The sequence below is a fragment of the Microtus oregoni genome, unplaced genomic scaffold (genome assembly GCF_018167655.1).
Source record: "Microtus oregoni isolate MIOR12 unplaced genomic scaffold, Mior012 000064F_ref0000363, whole genome shotgun sequence".
Lineage (NCBI taxonomy): Eukaryota > Metazoa > Chordata > Mammalia > Rodentia > Cricetidae > Microtus > Microtus oregoni.
The window spans coordinates 10,546,109-10,566,705 of NW_024543874.1; the positions used below are offsets into that span (position 1 = coordinate 10,546,109).

A 20,597-nucleotide genomic window follows, 5' to 3' on the forward strand; every position below is an offset into this window, starting at 1 on the left:
CTGTTGATAGGGCAGAACTTAGGTAGGCAGGGAACACAGAACTGGATTCTGGGAGGAAGAAGGCAGAGTCAGGGAGATGCTGTGGATCCACCGCCAGAGTAAGACATGCCGAATCTTTGCTGGTTAAGTCACTGCCATATGGTGATACACAGATTAATGGACAGGGGTTAAATTAAGATGTAAGAGCTAGCCAATAAGAAGCTAGAGTTAATGGGCCAAGCAGTGATTTAAATAATACAGTTTCTGTGTGGTTATTTTGGGGCTAAGCTGGCCGGGCAGCTGGGATGAACAAACGGCCTCCTACAGTCATCTAGCTTTTTATTACACCAATTACAGCAAATGCATCTTCACACAGTGTACCAATAACCCACAACAGATAAGTAAGATACTTTCAGCTGAGCTCTGCCTGTTCAAAATGATAATGCTATCACCAAGCTGTTAAATGTTTCTTCCTCTGATAGGAATTATTAAAATAAAGACTTTTCTCATATTTAATTATTTATCATAAACATGTTTTGTGGATGGAGCTGGAGAGATGTCTCAGCAATAAAAAGCACTTGCTGCTCTTTCAGGACTGGGATCCCATTCCCAGAACTGCATGGCAGTTGGCAATCACTTGTAACTTTAGTTCTACAGTATCCAATGGCCTCTTCTGGCCTCCAACTCCTGTACTTACATGATACACAGAGAAATGGCTCAGTGGTTAACAGCACTTACTGCTTTTGCAGAGGACTTAAGTTCTGTTCCCAGCACCCACATGGTACTAACAACCATTTCTAACTGCAGTTCCAGAGGATCTGGTGTCCACTTCCGGACTCTTCAGGTATTTCATGGACATGTGTACAGACAAACAGAAAGTCAAAACACCTATATACATAAAATAAAAAAATAAACCTTAAAAAAATCCTGAATAGCCGGGCGGGGGTGGCACACGCCTTTAATCCCAGCACTAGGGAGGCAGAGGCAGGCTGATCTTTGTGAATTTGAGGCCAGCCTGGTCTACAAGAGCTAGTTCCAGGACAGGCTCCAAAGCTACAGAGAAACCCTGTCTTGAAAAACAAACAAAAAAACAAAAATCCTGAATATATACTCACATTGTAACACATATGTAATGTGTTCGCTATATATTTGTTACACATTGTAACACATATTTGTGCCTAGGGTTGTCATCTCAGAAAGTGAAAGCATAGGCTTACCCAAGATCTCCAGAGACTGCACTTCTGGTTTTGTTTTTGCTTTTTGTACTAGCTGGAAATGTGAAACAGCCAAAATGTTCCACACCAGGAGAATGGTTGCTTAAACTGATAAATCTATACCATGTAGCATTGTTTACCAAAATAAAGGAAATAAAATGTTCTATACAATAGTATACCAGTATCAACTCCCTGATTTTGACATTACAGCATAATATATAGTGTGACCTCTGGAGGAAACTTGGTTCAGAAGATATTTTCTGTACAGTCTTTGTAACTTCCTGTGGATCTATAGTTATTCCAAAATAAAAACAAAGGGTGTTTTTAATTAACACCTCCAGTAAATACTTGGCCCCGTCTTGCATGGCAATGCTTACTTTCCTAAATAAGGTCTCTCCCTTTAATGGGGTGTGTGTTCCAAGGCTTGCTAGCCAATCACTCTCTTTGCTTTATATGTATGATTCTTTTATTATTTATAACAAGGCTACACCTCCTAATCCTTCTTCTAACCCTTCCCAAACAGTTCTGCCAACTAGGTACAAGTATTCAACCACCTATGGGGGCAATTCTCATTCAAATCACCACAGGTAGCAATTGCTCTTAGCCGCTGAGCCATCTCTTCATCAATACTCTGATTTTGTTGTTGTTTTGAGATAGGACACTATATATCCTTGGTTGGCCTGGAACTCACTATGTAGACCAGGTTATCTTCAGACTCATAGAGATCCACCACCCTCTGCCTTCCAAAGTGCTGGAACTAAAGACATGCACCACTATACCTGGCTTTTACCCAGCCATTCAACCTGTGGGAAAAGTGAGAGAGGGATGAGGTGAGTGATGACGAATTCAGGGTTGAGCCAGGCATGGTGGCACGTGCCTTTAAGTCCCCAGCACTTGGGGGTGGAGGCAGGTGGATCTCAGTGAGTTCAAGATCAACCTGGTATACACAGAAGGCCAACCAAGGCTATGCAAGACTGTCTAAGGTGAAAGGGGGAGAATTCCAACCTAATCTAATTGTCCCTATGTTGGCAGAGACTGTTTGTTTATTCCTGGCCACCCAGACTGAAAATAATTATTCAGAAACTATATTAATTAAATCACTGCTTGTCCAATCACTTAAGTGTATTGCTAGCTAGCTCTTATATCTTAAATTAACCTATTTCCATTATTTTATATTTTACCACAAAGCTCGTGGTTTACTGGTAAAGTTCCCAGGTCTTGATTCAAAAAAGCCTCTCCCTACTACTTCCTGTGTCTCTCTATACGTCCTGTGTCCTCCAAACCCTCTATGGCTAATTTTGGTCACCTAGTAGCTAGCTGTACTCTCTGATTCAAGGTAAGCTTTACTGACAGTCTCTGGAGTGTTAGAGTGCTAGCAAAATATTCTACAACATTTTACCCTTTTGTCTAAATAAAAAAGGAAGGTTTTAATTCAGTATAACTATATACAATATGAACAATTACCAGGAAAGAATTATGTTTATAATGTCCAATACATTTGCATTTAGCAAATTCAAAGAAAACACTCTATTATCTATTTTATCTTGATGAGTCCAAAATTTTGTACCTAATTCACATTCTCTCCTGACTTGTATTAACAACTCAAAACTACCTTTTTAGACCTCAAAACAATTTAAGCTTTTATGTCTTTGAACCTTATATACTTTACAACTCTTTTGTGAGTTTCTTTTTTGAATTAGGTAATAAGAAAAACTGTAGACATAAGTTTCTGTCCGTCCTGATCCAGTCCCAAAGAAACACACATTTGGCATCCAACATTTGGGGTACAAATTCATGAAAAAGCCATTTTTGTGAGACTTTTCAGCCACGGCACAGTCCAGAGCTGTACCCAAACCTAGCACCTTGGGTTCGGAGAAAAACTAGCCCCCCCCTCCCAGCTCTCATCTGCAGACTTAGCTTCCTCTCCTGTCTGGGTTTCTTGGTGGTGGCATGGACCTAGAAACTCCATAGTTCTAGGACAACTAAAATGGCTCTGCCAATACCTCCACCAGACTCTCAAAAAGTTAAAGAATGGGGCAGAGCCAGGCACCAGGGTCACAGCTCTCTTTCTAACCATGTCACTTAGCTGGTTAAAGACTCATGTGGTCAGAAAAAGAGAGTGATATACAGCAAAGACAGATTCAGACAAAAAAAAATTCTAATTGGTTTACAGTGTGTTTAAAAATATACATAAGGTTGGGAGAGAAAAGAAAAAGGATAGAGATAGTCCCCAAAAAGAATGAATGAAAGAAAGAAAGAAAGAAAGAAAGAGAGGTTGGAGAGATGGCTCAGTGGTTAAGAGTACTGACTGCTCTTCCAGAGGTCCCAAGTTCGATTCCCAGCAACCACATGGTGGCTCACAGCCATCTGTAATGAGATCTGATGCCCTCTTCTGGTGTGTACATAATAAATATAAATATTTAAAAAAAAAAGAATTTCGGTGTCCTCTTTAAAAAAAATAGAGTAGCTGGCTGTGGTGGTGCACGCCTCTAATCCCAGCACTTGAGAGGCAGAGGCAGGCAGATCTCTATGTAGACAGACCCTCCCTCAAAAAAAGGGAGGGGAGCATGGTTGTACCTGCTTTTAATTCCAGGAGGCAGAGGCAGAAAGATCTCTGTGAGTTGAGGTCAGCCTGGTCTACAAACAAGTTGCAGACTTACCAGGCTATATAGAAGAAAGACATCAGTCAATAAACAAGTGAGATGGTTCAGCTGGTGTTTTGTTCACCGAAAGAGAACATGGATCCCATGGTGACTACAATTACATATGCTTGTGAGGCACCATGTGAGTTCTGGGAAATGGGAGCCACCACGTGGCTCTGGAAGACTAGCCACTCTTAACCACCGAACCATCTCTTCCCTCAGAAAACAGGGAAACAGGCCAGATAAAATGTTGCGCACCTGCAATCCCAGCATTTGAGAGGTGGAGACAGAAGATTATGAGTTCAAGGCACCTCTGTCACAAAGTGACTAGGAAGCAAACCGCACCTACAGGAAAGACTGAAAAAAACAGCTGGAGCTCTGGAGAGGCGACTCAGTGGTTTTGATTCCCAGCACTTCCATGGCATTTCACGCCTGGCTGTAACTGCAGTCCAGGAATCCAATGTCCTCTTCTGGCCTCCAAAGGCACTGCATGCATGTTGTATACAGACATAATTGCATAACAACCATATCCATAAAATCTTTAAAGAAAACCAAACAAGAAACCAAAATAACCACAACAAACTGTTTGGTGTGGTGGCACATGCCTTTAGTTACAGCAGTGGGGAGGCAGAGGAAGGCGTGTCTCTAAATTTAAGGTCACCCTGGGACTCCAAGACAGCCAGAGCCACACAGTGAGACCCTATCTCACTGGGGGGAGGGGAGGAAATCTGTTTTACTAGACATTTAAATTGTTTTATTATTTTGTCAGGTAGGGTAGGTGCTGGAGGGTGATGACTCGTGGGGTCAGAGTACAACTTTGTGGAATTGTCCCCTCTCTTGTATCTGTACATGGGTCTCTGGAATCAAACTGAGGCTTCAGCAACAAGTGTTTTCCTACTGAGGCAACCTCCAGACCCCATGTGTGATATTTTCTAAAATAAACCATTCGAATAGCAATACATACGTGTACATGCCAAGCAGGTGCGTGTGCGCGCTGCCATAACTGTTCGGGGGCTCTTTTTCTTCTCTATCTGCTTGCCCCATGCCATACACTTTCTTTATGATACTTTAGCCAGACCACTAACACACCAGGAAGCAATGTGAAGTTAATTCTCTGGGGATACTGGCTGTGTTCCATTCTTATTCCCTTTCTCACTGTCTTCCTGTGTTTCCATTTCTCCCATGTCCCTTTTCCTCTGTCTTTCTCCACTTTTGTCCGCTTCCTTTAGAATCTAAGGCTTGGATGTTGTGGGTTCTCTGTTCTCACTAGGGCCCACCTGTCCGCTACAGCAGAAGCCTGAGCCTACCTTCATTTTCTAGGGCCTCTCTCATCAAGGGAGGGAACCCCAGCCATGCTCAGGTCAGTGGACTGCTCTCAGTCTGAATGAACAAGATGGATGGAAAAACACGCACTTCTGGCCCTGACCAGGTATACCGCTTCTCCCTAGTGGCAATCTGGTCCTTTATCCGGCCATTTCCTTGCCAATCTTAGTCTCCATCTCCCCGTGTTGATTCCTGAGCCCACTGCAGAGATGGGCCTCGTGGGCCATCTTGTCTCAGAGCCACTCTGGAGGTATGCCCTTCCCTCATCTCTCTCCAGCTTTCTTTGTCACTGCAGAGAAAAGTGGGCTGTGGCCAGGCGAGGCTCGGGTGTTGACCGAGCCGCTCCTCCTGCCCGCAGGGGGCGCTGTGGGGCGGAGCGACGGCCGCGATCCACCCCGCGGGGGCTGGCGCCGGGTTTGGGGCGAGTGGGGGCTGTGGCCTGGGGTCGGGGAGGAGCGGGTTCCCGCCTCGTCGCTGGGGAGCGTGGGCGTCGCCGGGGCCGAGGCCCAGGCTAGGCGTGTGCGCGCTGGCCATGGCCGGACCCGCTCCGGTAAGGGCCCCGCGCGGACCGGGCTCAGGGCGGGGGCGGGACCGCGGGCTGCGCGTGCGGCATGGGGACCCCAACAAAGCCGGGTCCGCGCGCGGCGCTCGCCTGCGCCACCGACGGCAGCGGCTGCCCAGCCTTCTCCCCCGAGAAGAGCGAACGCCATCGGGGTTTGGGTTTCCGAAGGTTGCAGTGGTGTCCTGCAGGTTTACCATGTCGTAATTTAGTCTCCGACTGGCGTTCATTTGCGTTCACGTAGAGTGTGTGAACTACCAGCAGGGTAGAAAAGGGCAGTAAAACCTGTGTGCTTGGTTATTTTGTGTTTTGTTGAAATCAGGGAGTAGAGGAAATGGCTTTTTTTTTTATGCTGTCCTAACTGCTCTATTAAGCATTCTTGATTATTAAGTAAGGCGGAGATAAGTAATTTTAAAGCAGCCCTTACTTTCTCACCGAATGTACAGTTGTTCAGGATTGCGTATACAACAGATAGGCACCACGTTTATAAACAGGGTTTTGAATAAATGGGAGATGGCCACTCCTGTTGATGAAAAAATAAACAGTAAAATATTCTTTCATAAATCATTTTCAGTTTCACGATATGACAGATGTTTGTGAGTTTATTAAAAATAGGTAATATAGCACAGTTGCAAAAAAAAAAAAAAAAAAAAACCACAATAGTTCTTCCACAGGATATGTTCTCCAACCCCCAGTCGATACCGAAAACGGAGTGTAGTAGGAGCTGTAACACTGTCTTCACTAAGCACCTGCTGTGCGCTATGGCTGCGGAACTCTTGCAGTTTAAACTTTAAAGCCAGGCAAAATCTGGCGTGATTTTTGTTGTTGTTGTTATCATCTTCCACAGCTTCACAGGTTGAAGGTTCGTTCTTTCTACAGGTTTTTAGCGACTTTAGCGTAGAAAATTTTTTAAGGTGGGAAAGTGGGAAACTCACTTTTCTCCTGAAGGAAAGAAACACTTTGGAGCTGGACCTGGCAGGACCAGGGGAGGCAGAAGCAAAAGGGTTGCTGCAGGATTCGGGCCAGTCAGACCTGGGGAGTGAGACCTTCTCTCAGAAAACAAAACAAAGTACAACTAACTTTACAGCATTTTTTGACATTTTTTTAATCTGAATTAGCAATACCTGCGTTTTCACTTTGGTGGCATTATTAAGAAAAGGAAGGGTGTATGAACACATGTTTTGATAAGGAAGAGTACTAGATAATTCTTTGTGTAGAGACTGGGCTGTGTTTTCTTAGCTGATAACCACTAGAGGCCAGTAGCACACCTCCTGAAATTTTATAATCAAAACTGTCTCCAGGCTTTGCCTATGTCCCATGGAGGGCAAATTGTGCTGAATGAGAACCGTTAACCTACTGTTTCTCACAGAAGAAACTGGACAGAAGTAGATATGAAATTTTCATTCATTTTTTTCTTAATACATTAACCAATTAGGACAAATTACTGTTTTTTTTTTTTTTTTTTTTTGGACACAGGGTCTCTCAGCATAGCCCTGGCTGTCCTGGAACTCACATTGTAGATGAGACTGGCCTGGAATCTAGAGATCCACCTGCCTCTGCCTCCTGAGTGCTGGAATTAAAGGTGTTTATTACTATACCCAGCACAAAATTATTGTTTTAAAATAAATAGTGTAACACAAGTAATTTGTATTAACTTAAAATGTTGGGTTTTGCCAGGGAGTGGTGATAGCACAGGAGTCAGAGGCCGACAGATCTCTCTAATTCAGGTCAGCCTGGTCTTCAGAGCAAGTTCCAAAACAACCAAGGCTACAGAAACCCTGTCTCAAAAAAAAAAAAAAATTTTTTTTTTTTAAATAAGACCGAGCAGTGGTGGTGCACACCTTTAATCCCAGCACCAGGGGAGGCAGAGGCAGGCAGTTCTCTGTGAGTTCAAGGCCAGCCTGGTCTACAGAGTGAGTTTCAGAACAGCCAGGGCTATACAGAAAAAACCTGTTTCAAAAAAAAAAAAACCACCAAAATAAACCCAAAATGGAAATAATATATACTTTATTTAATAGCCATAGAAAATAAGCACATGCCAATAACAAATGGAGTTAAACTAGGTTTAAAAAGTCAGCAAGGTGTAGGGTTACAGCCATATAGGCAGAATATTTCAACTAACAAATATATAATTTACATAGTTCTAATTATGAACTTAGCAACTATTTTTCTAGTTAACCATGATAAGCATAAACACTAAACAATTTTGAGCTAGGGATATCACTCAAGGGTAGAGAAGTTGCCTAGCATGTCCAAGGTCCTGGGTTCAGTACCTCTCTCTCTCTCTCTCTCTCTCTCTCTCTCTCTCTCTCTCTCTCACACACACACACACACACACACACACTTTACAGCTCAGGTTGTTTATACCCTTTGACTTAGTGATACCCTTCTATGAAAGTAAAAGTGCTGATACCTAAAGAAACCCATCCGAGCATTGTCTAGTTTGCAGAGGGGAAGCCAAGCATCGTGGCATATGTCTTAATCCCAGCACTGGAGAGACAGAGGGAGGTAGGTCTCTGTGAGATCCAGACCATCCCAGTCTACATTGCACATGAGAGCCTGTCTTAAATAAATACACAATATTTACAGAGAAGGAAGAAGCAGTGTGTGTGTGGCCCATTAATGGAGTATGATGTAATCACACAGTTTACCCCAATGTGAGTTTACTTCCTTGTATTCGTCTGAGGGCCATGACATATTACATGAATGAAGTTTCATGCTGATTTGGCTTCACGTTTGTAAAGAGTATACCATCCCATACACACATATGAGATGGGTGTGGAAGTGAGAGCAGAGCAGAGATAGAGGAAACAAATCATTTTGCTTATTTAATTATTTTTGTGTGCATGGGTGTTTTGTCTGCATGTGTGTCTGTGCAACATGTGTGCAGTGTCTGTGGAGAGCTTAACAGGGCATTCGGTTCCCTGGGACTGGAGTTACGGATGGTTGTGAGCTACTGTGTGGGAGCTGGGAACTGAACCTGGGCCTTCAGGAAGAGCATCCAGTGCTCTCAACTACTGAGCCATCTCTCCAACCAACCCATAAATCACCTTCCCCTGCATCCTGAGACAGGGTCTCACTCTGTAGCCCTGGCTGTCCTGGAACTCACTCTCTACACCTAGCCGGCATTAAACTTCCAGAGACCCTCCTGCCTCTGCTGATCACTTCTGTGGAAGTAACTGCTGACTCAAAAACAGCCGTCTACTTTGTAAGTCTCACATATGCAATGAGAATGAACTGGAATCACTTGTAGCAATCATGACTGTATCTGTAAAATGTCTCTCGCTTCAGTTACCGCTGACCTTTGAAGATGTGGCCGTTTATTTCTCTGAGCAAGAGTGGCAGCATTTAGAAGTATGGCAGAAGGAACTTTACAAGCATGTTATGAGAACCAATTATGAGACTCTTGTCTCTCTAGGTAAGGAGCTTTCAACTTCTCGGTGAGTCTTGCAGCTGGATCTTGTGAGAGCTCCTCAGTCACTTGCTACCTTGTGAGGTAGCAAGATTGCTTAGATCCTAACCCAGAAAGTCCTATTATCTCGTTGTTGTTGTTGTCAATAATAAAGTATACATTACCCATCTTTATTTGGGGCGGACATTGCAGGACAGTATTTAAGACAGCGAACGATGTCACTTACAGGTAGCTAAGACATATGTTAAAACGTTTCCCATCACAGTTTACTGAGATGTTTGGTTTTCTACCGAGTATCACACTTGCTTCATGCCCATAGTACGTGTGTGCCTTAACCTAGAAACTGGCCTCCTTGCGGCATTACAAAAGGGTTAGAGACTGCAAGAAACTAATAGTCTTCCCTGTAGTGTGATTCTGAATGAGTGCACCCTGATGTGTTTACGGGTAGCTGCCTCTGGTTAGGATGATGGATAATTTTTCCTTCTTTGGTTCCATCATCATCATCATCCCTCCTGTGTGTGATGCTAGAGATAACATCCTGGTCCTTGCATGTGCTAGGCAAGGGCTGTACCATAGAATTAAACTTACACTTCCTTTATAGTTCTTGTTTTTTGGGTTTTTGATGTTTTATAGTTTTTTGAGACAAGGTCTCACTTACTGTATAGTTGAGGCTGGCCTGGGACTCACTATATAGATCAGCTTGCCTCGGGTGCTGGGATTATAGGTGGGTAGCAGCCGGTCGTGGTGGCTGGAAGGATATACTGAAGAGGCAGAGCAGGAGGATTATAAATTCAAGGTTTGCCTGGGCTACATATTTGTGGGGAATGGTGGTACACACATTTTAATCCCAGAATGTGGGAGCTAGAGGCAAGTGGACTCTGTAAATCTGAGGCCAGCCTGGTTTACAAAGTGAATTCCAGGACATGAAAGGCTACAAAGAAATGCTAGGGCTGGGGGTGGGGGCAAGGCGTGAACCATATGCCTGGCTAGTTTTTCTTAACAGTTAAATTTTTAAATGAGTCTGGAGCTGGAGAGATGATTCAGTCAGTCGGTCAGTAGGGAAAGCACCTGCCTTGGCAGCATGAAACTCTGAATTTGCATCCTCAGAACCCACATAAAAGACGGGTGCAGTGGCACACGCCTGTTTATAATCCCATTGAGAGGCCAGGCGGAAGGTGGATCCCTAGAAGATTGAAGGCTGACCTACATGGCAACAGGTCTCAGGCCAATGATGGAAAGGTGGAACGTAACAGGTATTTCTTTGGACTGCCAGCTTCCAAAGGACGACGTGGAAACTTTTATTTATTATGAAAGTTTAACCTTAGCTTAGGCTTGTTCCCAACTAGTTCTTCAAACTTAAATTAATTTATTTGTATCAATCTACATTCTTCATGGCTCCTTACCTTTCCTCAGTACCATCTGTCCAACTTCCTTCGAGTTTGGCTGACTAATCTCCCACCTCAGATTTTTATCCAGCGTTCCTATCTCTTCCTGGAAGTCCCACCTATCCTCTCCTGCCGAGTTATTGACCATTCAACTCTTTGTTAAACCAACAGAAGGTACCTTTGAAGGTGAGGAAGGACAGAGATACATCTTCACACAGTTTACAAAATAATTATCCCAACAGTGAAAGGTGTTCTGAGAACCAATACCCAAGACTGTCCGTTGACTTCCAATGCATGCCATGCATCCCCCAACATGCACACATACAAAGTCATGCATAAAAATGAGCCTGTTCAGAAGCATGAAATAAAAGATGAAAGTCTCCTGTTGGATTCTTTTTTTAAATTTATGTCTACAAGTCTTTTGCTGCGTGTATGTCTGATCCCCACACACGCCTGGTGCCTAAGGAGGCAAGAAGAGGGTGTTGCAGTCTCTGGAGGGGGAGTCACTGTGAACCACCATTCGGTTCTGGAAGTTGAACTGCTGTCCTCTGGAAGAGCAATCAGTGCTCTTAACCACTGAGACGTTGTTCCAGCTCCAAGGCAGGCACTTTAACCGTTTCTGTTTTCATTGGTAAAGCAGTTTTCTTTGAACTAAATATGGTAACACTCATTTCTTGATGTATTAAGTTTAGTAGTAGCTTAATTAATTAAGTAGCTTGATCAATTAATTTGAAAAGGTATGTCTTGGGCTGGAGAGATGGCTCAGTGGTCAAGAGCATTGCCTGCTCTTCCAAAGGTCCTGAGTTCAATTCCCAGCAACCACATGGTGGCTCACAACCATCTGTAATGAGGCCTGGTGCCCTGTTCTGGCCTTTAGGCATACACACAGACAGAATATTGTATATATAATAAATAAATAAATATTAAAAAAAGAAAAGTATTGTCTTACTTATGCCATCTCTCTTTTACTTTTTTTACCTTCCTAGTTTTTGATAGTGTTTTTTATGTTTTTTTATGTGTGTCTATTGGACAGTTTTATAATTTAAAATAATATATTTAAATGTCTAGATTGTTTCCTATTAACTTTATTTTTCCAGAATAATTTTAATTTTATTATCTTTGTTCTATGTGTATAAGTGTTTTGCCGGCATGTGTATCTGTGTACCCGTGCATGTGGTGTACATGAGGCAAGAAAAAGGCATTAGATCCCCTAGAACTGGGATTACAGATGGTGTAGATTGCCATGTGAATGCAGCACCTTCCTCTGGAAGAGCAGCAAGTGCCCTTAACTTCTGAGCTATGTCTCTAGCCCCTAGATTAATTTTAAGAAGATTTAGAGAGATTAAGTTTAATGCATTGTTAAATTTCTCTTTTTCCTTTTATTGATGGTAGATTCTTTTTTCACATATATCCTGATTACAGTTTTCCTCCTTCTACTCCCCCCAGTTCCTCTCCACATCCCCTCCCGTCTGGATCAGTGCCCTTTCTGTCTCTCAGGCTTCTGAGGAATGATGATAAAATACGCATGGTCTGTTAACTTTCTATCACTTGACTCTCCCAGGGTATAAAGATTAGGTAATCCCTTCGACATTCTCTTCTTCATCTCCTGCATACACGACAGTCGCATCTGCTTTCATCTTATTAAGTTTCTGAAACTTATATTCTTTTATCATATTTAAGTTTCCAGACTATATCTGTGGATTTTTCCTAAAACATGTAACCCATGACATTATTTTTATTTTATACAAGAACTAGTCAAAGCAATTGAACTGATAGAGAAAGAAATATAATCTACGTTGTCAGTCCCGGGCCACTGCCAAACATGCCCCCCCCTCAAATTCCAGTTCCAATGGACTTTTTTTTTTAAATATTTATTTATTTATTTATTTATTATGTACACAATACTCTGTCTGTGTGCATGTCCATCTGTGGGGAGATGGTTGTGAGCCACCATGTGGCCGCCGGGAATTGAACTCAGGACCTTTGGAAGAGCAGGCAATGCTCTCAACCACTGAGCCATCTCTCCAGCCCCCTCCAATGGACTTTTTATCTCCCTCTTCGGTTATTAAAAATCATGTTTTTTTAATTTGCATCACTATTAGGCAATGTGCTGCTATGATTTTGATTTTTAAGTGCTTCCTCCTTTTCTCATGCTTTTATTTATTCCCTCAAGTTATCCATCTTTTCATTTTACAGTCAGTTATATGAACCTTTATGGCTCTGCAAGCTTGCTTCAAAATAATCTATATATTCAAAGCAATTCCACTCAAAATTTAAGAATGGCTTCTCATAGTCTGTAAGCTGATCATAAGACGCTCAAAAGAAAGGGCCAAGAGCAACCAAGCAGGGTTTTTTCTTTTTTTTTTGTTTGAAATATTTATTTATTTATTATGTATACAATATTCTTTCTACATGTATGCCTGCAGGCCAGAAGAGAGCACCAGACCTCATTACAGATGGTTGTAAGCCACCATGTGGTTGCCGGGAATTGAACTCAGGATCTTTGGAAGTTGGAAGAGCAGGCAATGCTCTTAACCGCTGAGCCATCTCTCCAGCCCCCAGGGTTTTTTCTTTTTAAGATGGAAGGTGATGCAGTAGATACCAAGCCTGCGTTAGAGATGGAAAATGTCTGACAGGACCACATGTGTAGCAACTGAGGTGGTAAATCGCCACAGCCATTTTGAAAACCAATTTGGAGACATGTGGCAAAGTTGACACACACAATTATATAGCAGCTCACTTTAATGAATGTCAGCGTCTATGATATTCTTTTTTTTAATTTTATGTGTTTGTAGGTTATCGTCTCTGGAGCTCTAGACAGTTGTGAACTGCTGTCTGGGTCCTGAGATCTGAACCCAGGTCTTCTGGAAGAGCAGATAGATAGATCTCTGTGAGTTTGAGGGCAGCCTGATCTACATAGTGAGACATAATAATTAAAATGATAATAAAGCATTTTCTGTTTGTTTTTTAGTTAAAAATAACATCAGATATGTGGGGACTATGAAAAATGATTTGATTGGTATAACATGTCCAGATAAACCAGAAGTGCTGGCTGTCAGTGAGTCTGTTTGTCGACAGTTTGTGTATTGTTCCAGAAGTAGATTTTGAGAAATTGAGATGATGTGCTTTATAGCACTCGAGCCAAACTAGCCTGTCTGACTTCTCCGTACAGACTGTGGACTTCCGAAACCAGAACTGATATCCTGGATTGAACTTGGAAGAGAGTTCTTTGGCAGCTGGGGAGAAGAACAGAAGCCAGAGAAAGGGATCCATCCGCTCCCTGTAGATGGCATGCACTCTCGCCTGGTTATGGAGAGTGAGTATTGAGAACCTAGTGTCTGCCGGGTGGCGGTGCTGCAAGCCTTTAATCCCAGCATTCAGGAGGCAGATTCAAGTGGATCTCTGTGAGTTCGAGGCCAGTCTGGTCTATAAGAGCTCATTCCAGAACAGCCAGGGCTGTTAGACAGAGAAACCCTGTTTCAAAACAAAACAAACAAACAAACAAAAACCTAGTGTCTAAAATGGAGTTGTATAGTATAATCTCTGCAAGCAGAGGGTAGGAGCTCAAAGTTATCCTAATCAGCATCATGAGTTCAAATCTAGTCTGAACTACGTGAGACCCTATCTCAAAAAAGACAAATAAAAAACCATGGTCTTAACCTAAACATATCACATTCCGGTGTCTTGTTTTTCCCTCTCTGATCTCTTCCTGTTTGGCTGACCTGAGCCTGACGTTGCAAATATTTTAGAGAAAGGCAGTAGAGCACAGTGGTTAGGCCCGTGAACTCCAAAGCCTGAGTCTGATCTCTCCTTCTGTAGGCGACTGTCTTAGTCACTTTTCTATTGTTGTGACAAAACACCATGGCAAAGACAACTAATAAAAGAAGGCATTTAATTGGTGGCTGATGGTTGCAGAGGGTTAGACTCCATGGCCATCGTGGCAGGGAGCATGGTAGCAAGCAGGCAGGCATGGCCCTGGAGCAGTAACTGAGAACTCACATCTCATCCACAAGCAGAGGCAGAGAAAGCCAACCTGGAATGGCATGGGCTTTTGAAACCTCAAAGCCCACCCCCAGTGACACACCTCCTCCAACAAGGCCACACCTCCTAATCCTTCCAAACAGTCCTACCAACTGAGGACCCCCTACTAAAACATGAGTCTGTGGGGCCATTTTCATTCAAACCACCACAGTGACTTTGGGCAAGTTAGCAGTATTTAAACTCCTGGTGTATAAGATGAAGCAAATCCAAGAACCTACAGTAAGTGCTGGAGAGCAGTAATGTGTACAGCTCTGGCGCCATCATCAATGGAAGCTATCCTCGCCAGTGGATGGGAAAGAACAGCCAAGAGTGACTTTCCCTCTGTCGCCGAAGCAGTCTTTCAGCTGTGAGCCCCTTAATATCGAAAGAGAAGTTAGTTACTACCAATATACCATGGCACACTGTAATAATTACTATTCCAAAAATGAAGAATGGGGTCATAGCAAGACCCATACCCAGCAGGGAAAACACTAAATCCTACAGCTCCATGTCTATCACCTGGGGCTTATGATAGAATTATTTGGGCTCTACTAGCCTCGGGCAGCTCCATCTCTCTAGCTCTGTCCATATAGTACATATGAACTCTCTCTTGGGCCAGCTCCAGCTTGTTCCAGCAATCTTCCAGAGTTCTGGCGTCTTTAACATTCTTGGGTCTACACTACAACATAGGCTTTACCTTCCTAGCTTCACATGGTGACCTCTCAGAAACTCCTCGCAGGAAATCTGACCCTGCCACGCATTGCCTGACCTTAGTAGCTTTCTAGAAGTGTGGTGCAAGCCTTCATCGCCTCTTTATTCTTACATCGTTCATCTGGCAAAACCCAGTACCACATGAACCACACTGCCATGTTCTATTGCCAACTTGAGATAGAGCCTGGCCCCTCTTGGCCATGTTTACAACAGTGCGGACCACATTTCTCTAGGTGTTCTGGTTTACCCAGTTCCCAGCGGAATGGCCTTCTGAGCTCTGCTTATGTCATTCTAAGGCTTCATTCTCTTCCACATTCCTCCCACAAACTAGGACTAAGGGCCTAAGAACCTCGTGGTCAGATTTATCACAGCAGTGGCCCCAACCCTCAGTGTCAGTTTCTGTATTTGTTACCTTTCTCATTGTTGTGACCAAATTCCATACAAGAAGCAAGTTAAGGAATGTTTATTTTGAATCAGGGTTTGTGGGGATATAGTCAAGTCTATCATCTGGGGGGAAGAATGTTCGGTGGCCCATCACATTGTTCCACAGTCATCACATTGTTCCACAGTCATCACATTGTTCCACAGTCATCACATTGTTCCACAGTCATCACATTGTACCCACAGTCATCACATTGTTCCACAGTCGTCCCATTGTACCCACAGTCATCACATTGTACCCACAGTCATCACATTGTTGCACAGTCATCACATTGTTGCACAGTCATCACATTGTTCCACAGTCATCACATTGTTCCACAGTCATCACATTGTTCCACAGTCATCACATTGTTCCACAGTCATCACATTGTTCCACAGTCATCACATTGTTCCGCAGTCATCACATTGTTCCACAGTGATCACATTGTACCCACAGTCATCACATTGTTCCACAGTCATCACATTGTTCCACAGTCATCACATTGTACCCACAGTCATCACATTGTTCCACAGTCATCACATTGTTCCACAGTCATCACATTGTACTCACAGTCAGGAAACAGACAGGCGAGTGCTTGTGCTCAGCCCTTTCTTTCTCTTCATTTTATTCAGTCTGGGACCCCACGCCATCATGTGCTATCCATACTCAGGGTGAGCCTTCCTTCCTTAAATCTCTCAGAGATCACCCTTATAGATATTTCCAGATAGATAACATACATCTTGTTGGGGCTGTTAGGATCTTATTGCTATCACATTGTGACATTGTGATTCTAAGACACTTGATGTTCCTGCAGTTGCAGTGGTTATGGAAGATACAGTATGGCAGGCACCATATTGACTCATCACAACCCTCTTTATGCACTTTTGTTTTCCTGTTTTTTATTTACGTATTTTATGTATATGAATGTTTTGTCTGCATCAGGACTATAGATAGTTGTGAGTCCCCATGTGGGTGCTGGGAATTGAACTGAGGACCTCTAGAAAAGCAGCCAGTGCTCTTAACCACTGTGCCATCTTTCCAGCCCTTTAGATTTATTTATTTATGTATTTTATGTATATGTGTTTTCTTGTTTTTATTTTATTAGGCCAGGCATGATGGTGCATGCCTTTAATTCTAGCACTTGAGAAGCAAAGACAGGCAGATCTCTCTGAATTTGAATCCAGCCTGTACTACATAGCAAGTTCCAGGCCATCCTGGGTTATATAGATAGACCCTGTTTCAAAAAGAAAGTAATATTTTATTATTTGTGTATATGGTTTGTACGCCTGTGTAATCTTGTGTGCATGCAGTACCTACGGAGGCCAGAAGATGGAGTTGAATTCCCTAGAATTGGAACCATCAGGTCGATGCTGAAAAGAGAACTTGGATCCTCTACAAGAGCAGTCAGTACTTTTAAACCACCTGTCTCTTCTGCCATATTTCCCTGTTTTTAACAGAGTAAAGAACCCAGAACCAGCAGCCATTAGCTTGACAAGGTCTGCACAGTGGGCCATGGGAGTCATAGGTAGGATGCAGTCAGTTTGCAGGCCCTAGACCCTACCTCTGAGACTTCTGCTTTCGTCTTTCACTTTTCTCAAAGCATGATCTGCTCTGTTTAGTGTCTGCAGCCAGACTCATTTTGGTCATGAAGTAGAACCACATATCATGTTTTATACTCTAGTCGGGGCAGGATGCCCCAACCACTGTAGAAGATTCAACTCTTTTATATATCACTTTACTGGTGAAAGACATAGATGCACAGACAAAAGATTTACAGAATTTTTGTTTTCATTCCCAGGTAGCCAGCAAGCTGTGAAGTCAAGAGAAATCACGTGCCGTTTCCAGTTAAATCCTCTTGAGAGTCAGCCTTCCTTTGGGCTTGTTTTAGGAGAAAAAGAAGATGCTTCCCTTAGGCATAACCAAGGCATCAGCCTTGCAAATGCACGAACCCACAACCTTGGGGCTCTAGTTTCAACAGTGCACTGTTCCAAAGAGGCTGCCCAAAGAGAAGGACTCTTGAGTCACAGAACTCTGGATCCCCCTGACTTGCAAAGAGTCCCCTCTTGGCAGAGCACCCAACACTCTTGTCCTGTCTGTGGGGAAAACTCTTGGGAGAAGAATCACTTAGTGATGCTTCAGAAGGGTCACCCCAAGACCCCACCATGCAGGGTCTGGAAGGAGTTCAGCAGGCAAACTGATGCACAGCCGCCATGCAACTTCTCATGTCCTGAATGTGGGAAGAGCTTCTGCCTGAAGCAATATTCGGTGAGGCATCCAGATGCCCATACAAGAAAGAGGCCACCTCAGCGCCCCACAAGCAAAGTGTTCTTCCATCATGAGCATACCCTTTTCAGCCATCATCTCAAGCTCCCCAAATGTGACAAGAGCTTCCCAATGGATAGCAATGTCCACCAATGCCAGCAGAGCCAAGAGAGGCCAGCCTCCTGGAGGGAAGACCCCATTGTGCCCTCAAGACAGAAGCCAGGTCCCAGCCTGGACTATGAGGGCTGCTGCCACAAGGATAGCAAGCTGAAGGTCCTGCAGTGTGGCTGCAGCCTGGGTGAGGCCAAACCCTGCTCATGTACAGAATGTGGTGGTTGCTTCCTCTCACGGTCTACCCAGGCTGGCCTCTGCAGGGCACAGATGGGAGAAAATTCCTTTCAGTGTTCAGAGAGCAGTGAGTGCCTCTGCCTGAGAGACCTGCAGAATGTCCACCGGGGTGTGCATAGTGGGGAAAGACCATCCTCCTGTAGAAAGTGTAGTCAGGGCTTCAGCAAACATTGCAAACTCACAGAACATACCCGGGACCTCAGTGGGGAGAGATCTTTCTGGTGTGCCCAAGGCGGAAGAAGCTTCAGCCAAAAGGGGCGGTTGCTGAAGCAGCAGCAGCTTCACCCAGAGGAAGAGCCCGTTCAGTGTGAGTTATGCTTCTGTCTGAAGAGCAGGTCGAGAGCCCACCAACTGCAACCTGGTGGAGAAAGGCCATTCTCCTGCAGTGAGTGTGGCCAAGCCTTCGCCCATCAGTGCAAGCTCCGTGAGCATCTCAGAGTGCACAGCGGAGAGAGGCCCTTTCAGTGTCCCAAGTGCCACAAGAGCTTCCGCCTGAAGGGCATGCTGAAGGCCCACCAGCGCACCCACAGCAAGGAGAGGCCGTTCTCTTGTGGGGAGTGTGGCAAGGGCTTTACCAGACAGTCTAAGCTCACAGAGCACTTCCGTGTCCACAGTGGAGAGAGGCCCTTCCAGTGTCTAGAGTGTGACAGGAGCTTTCGCCTAAAGGGGCAGCTGCTTAGCCATCAGCGTCTGCACACAGGAGAGAGACCCTTCCAGTGCCCGGAGTGTGGCAAGAGCTATCGTGTGAAGGCTGACATGAAGGCACACCAGCTGCTGCACAGCGGGCGGATGCCATTCTCCTGCCAGTGTGGGAAGGGCTTTGCCAAACAGTCTAAACTAGTGGAGCACATGAGGACACACACAGGAGAGAAGCCTTTTCAGTGTCCCAAGTGTGACAAGAGTTTCCGACTGAAAGCTCAGCTGCTCAGCCACCAGGGCCTGCACACAGGCGAGAGACCTTTCCACTGCCCTGAGTGTGATAAAAACTTCCGGGAAAAGGGTCACATGCTCAGGCACCAGCGCATCCACAGGCCTGAGAGGCCCTTTGCCTGTGAAGACTGTGGGAAAGGTTTCATTTATAAATCCAAACTGGCCGAGCACATCAGAGTACACACAAAATCCTGTCAGGTTCCACGTGAGCCTGACATGAAGAAAAGGCTTAGCCAACTGTTTGCAATGATGGAGGCTGACTGGAGTTGAGGAAGGTGGAGCATCTACGCCATGAGCACAGCTTCATTGCCAGGGTGAAGAATGGTGGCTGAGCTCATTGCAAAGCAAGTTCTAGGAAGAGGGCTCTACGTTGATCAAAAAATGTAATACAAATTAAAAATGGGAAACTATGAAGAATTTTCTCTTTTGAAATACCATCAATTCTATTTTCTCTCCCTTGGTAAGAAGAGGTATTTGTTTTCCTACCACTTTAGAAGCATTTTGCCCAGATGCAGTTAGTTGAGAAGTCCCATCTTAAACCAGAAGGGTATTCCTCCAGTACCACTGTCAAGGCTGAAAAGGGGAAGTCTGTTTAATATCAAATCTACTCTTTTGGTCTTTCCAGAGTATGATTCTAAACGGTTAAATTCAGCAGATTTTATTTCTGTCATGATACGCTTTTGGATTTGTGTTTGATTCATTTTATTTTGAAACCAACAGCAGTAAGATGAATTCTCTGAATCTCCTGTGAATGCTGAAGTTTCTCATTGGGGCCCTTGGTGATTAATGAAGAAACAAAAACAAAAAACCCCAAAGGTATTGAGAGATTTGGATCCTGATCAAGGATTGAGTCAGTGGATAGAGATTTGGAAGTTCCAGAGTGGAGATGCTATTTTGGAGCAGAAGTGAGAGTCTCATAATGAATGAATATTTAAGCAACTGACTAAAGTATATGCAGAGCACAAAACGGAGGTATCACAATATGTGAATGATTTGTATTCTAAAATCTTTTAAAACTATAGAGATCAGAAAGGGATCTTTTTTTTTTAAATTTCAAACTCTAATGTTACAGGGAAGGGAAAAAAGTCCCAATAAAGTTTCCTCCACAGCCTCGGGCCCACTATGTTGAGGTTCCCCCCTCCTACTGCTGGCCTCAAGCAACATGTATCTGCCTCTGTCCCCCAAGTTCTGTGATTAAAGGCATGGGCTACCACACACAACTCACTGGACTTTGTAGAGGTCTCATTCCAGGGCAGGGATTTCTTGCACTGTACTTTAATTGAAAATCTAGACATCCATGTGGTGTTCTGTGGATAGGAAATACCTCAGACCAAACCTAATCCCACCACCTAACCAGTTAGTTACAGAAGGGGAGAGAAAAGGAGGCTGTT

The 20,597-nt window shown here is 43.9% G+C and overlaps 1 protein-coding gene across 1 annotated transcript; it reads left to right on the forward strand.

Moving 5' to 3' along the window:
- The first annotated feature begins 5,590 nt into the window (after positions 1-5,590).
- Positions 5,591-19,598, forward strand: Znf786 (zinc finger protein 786). The gene is made up of 4 exons (XM_041640717.1): positions 5,591-5,708; positions 9,009-9,135; positions 13,687-13,830; positions 17,465-19,598. The coding sequence occupies exons 1-4, from the start codon at positions 5,691-5,693 to the stop codon at positions 19,474-19,476; spliced, it is 2,301 nt and encodes a 766-aa protein (XP_041496651.1). The 5' UTR covers positions 5,591-5,690; the 3' UTR covers positions 19,477-19,598.
- Positions 19,599-20,597: the final 999 nt, after the last annotated feature.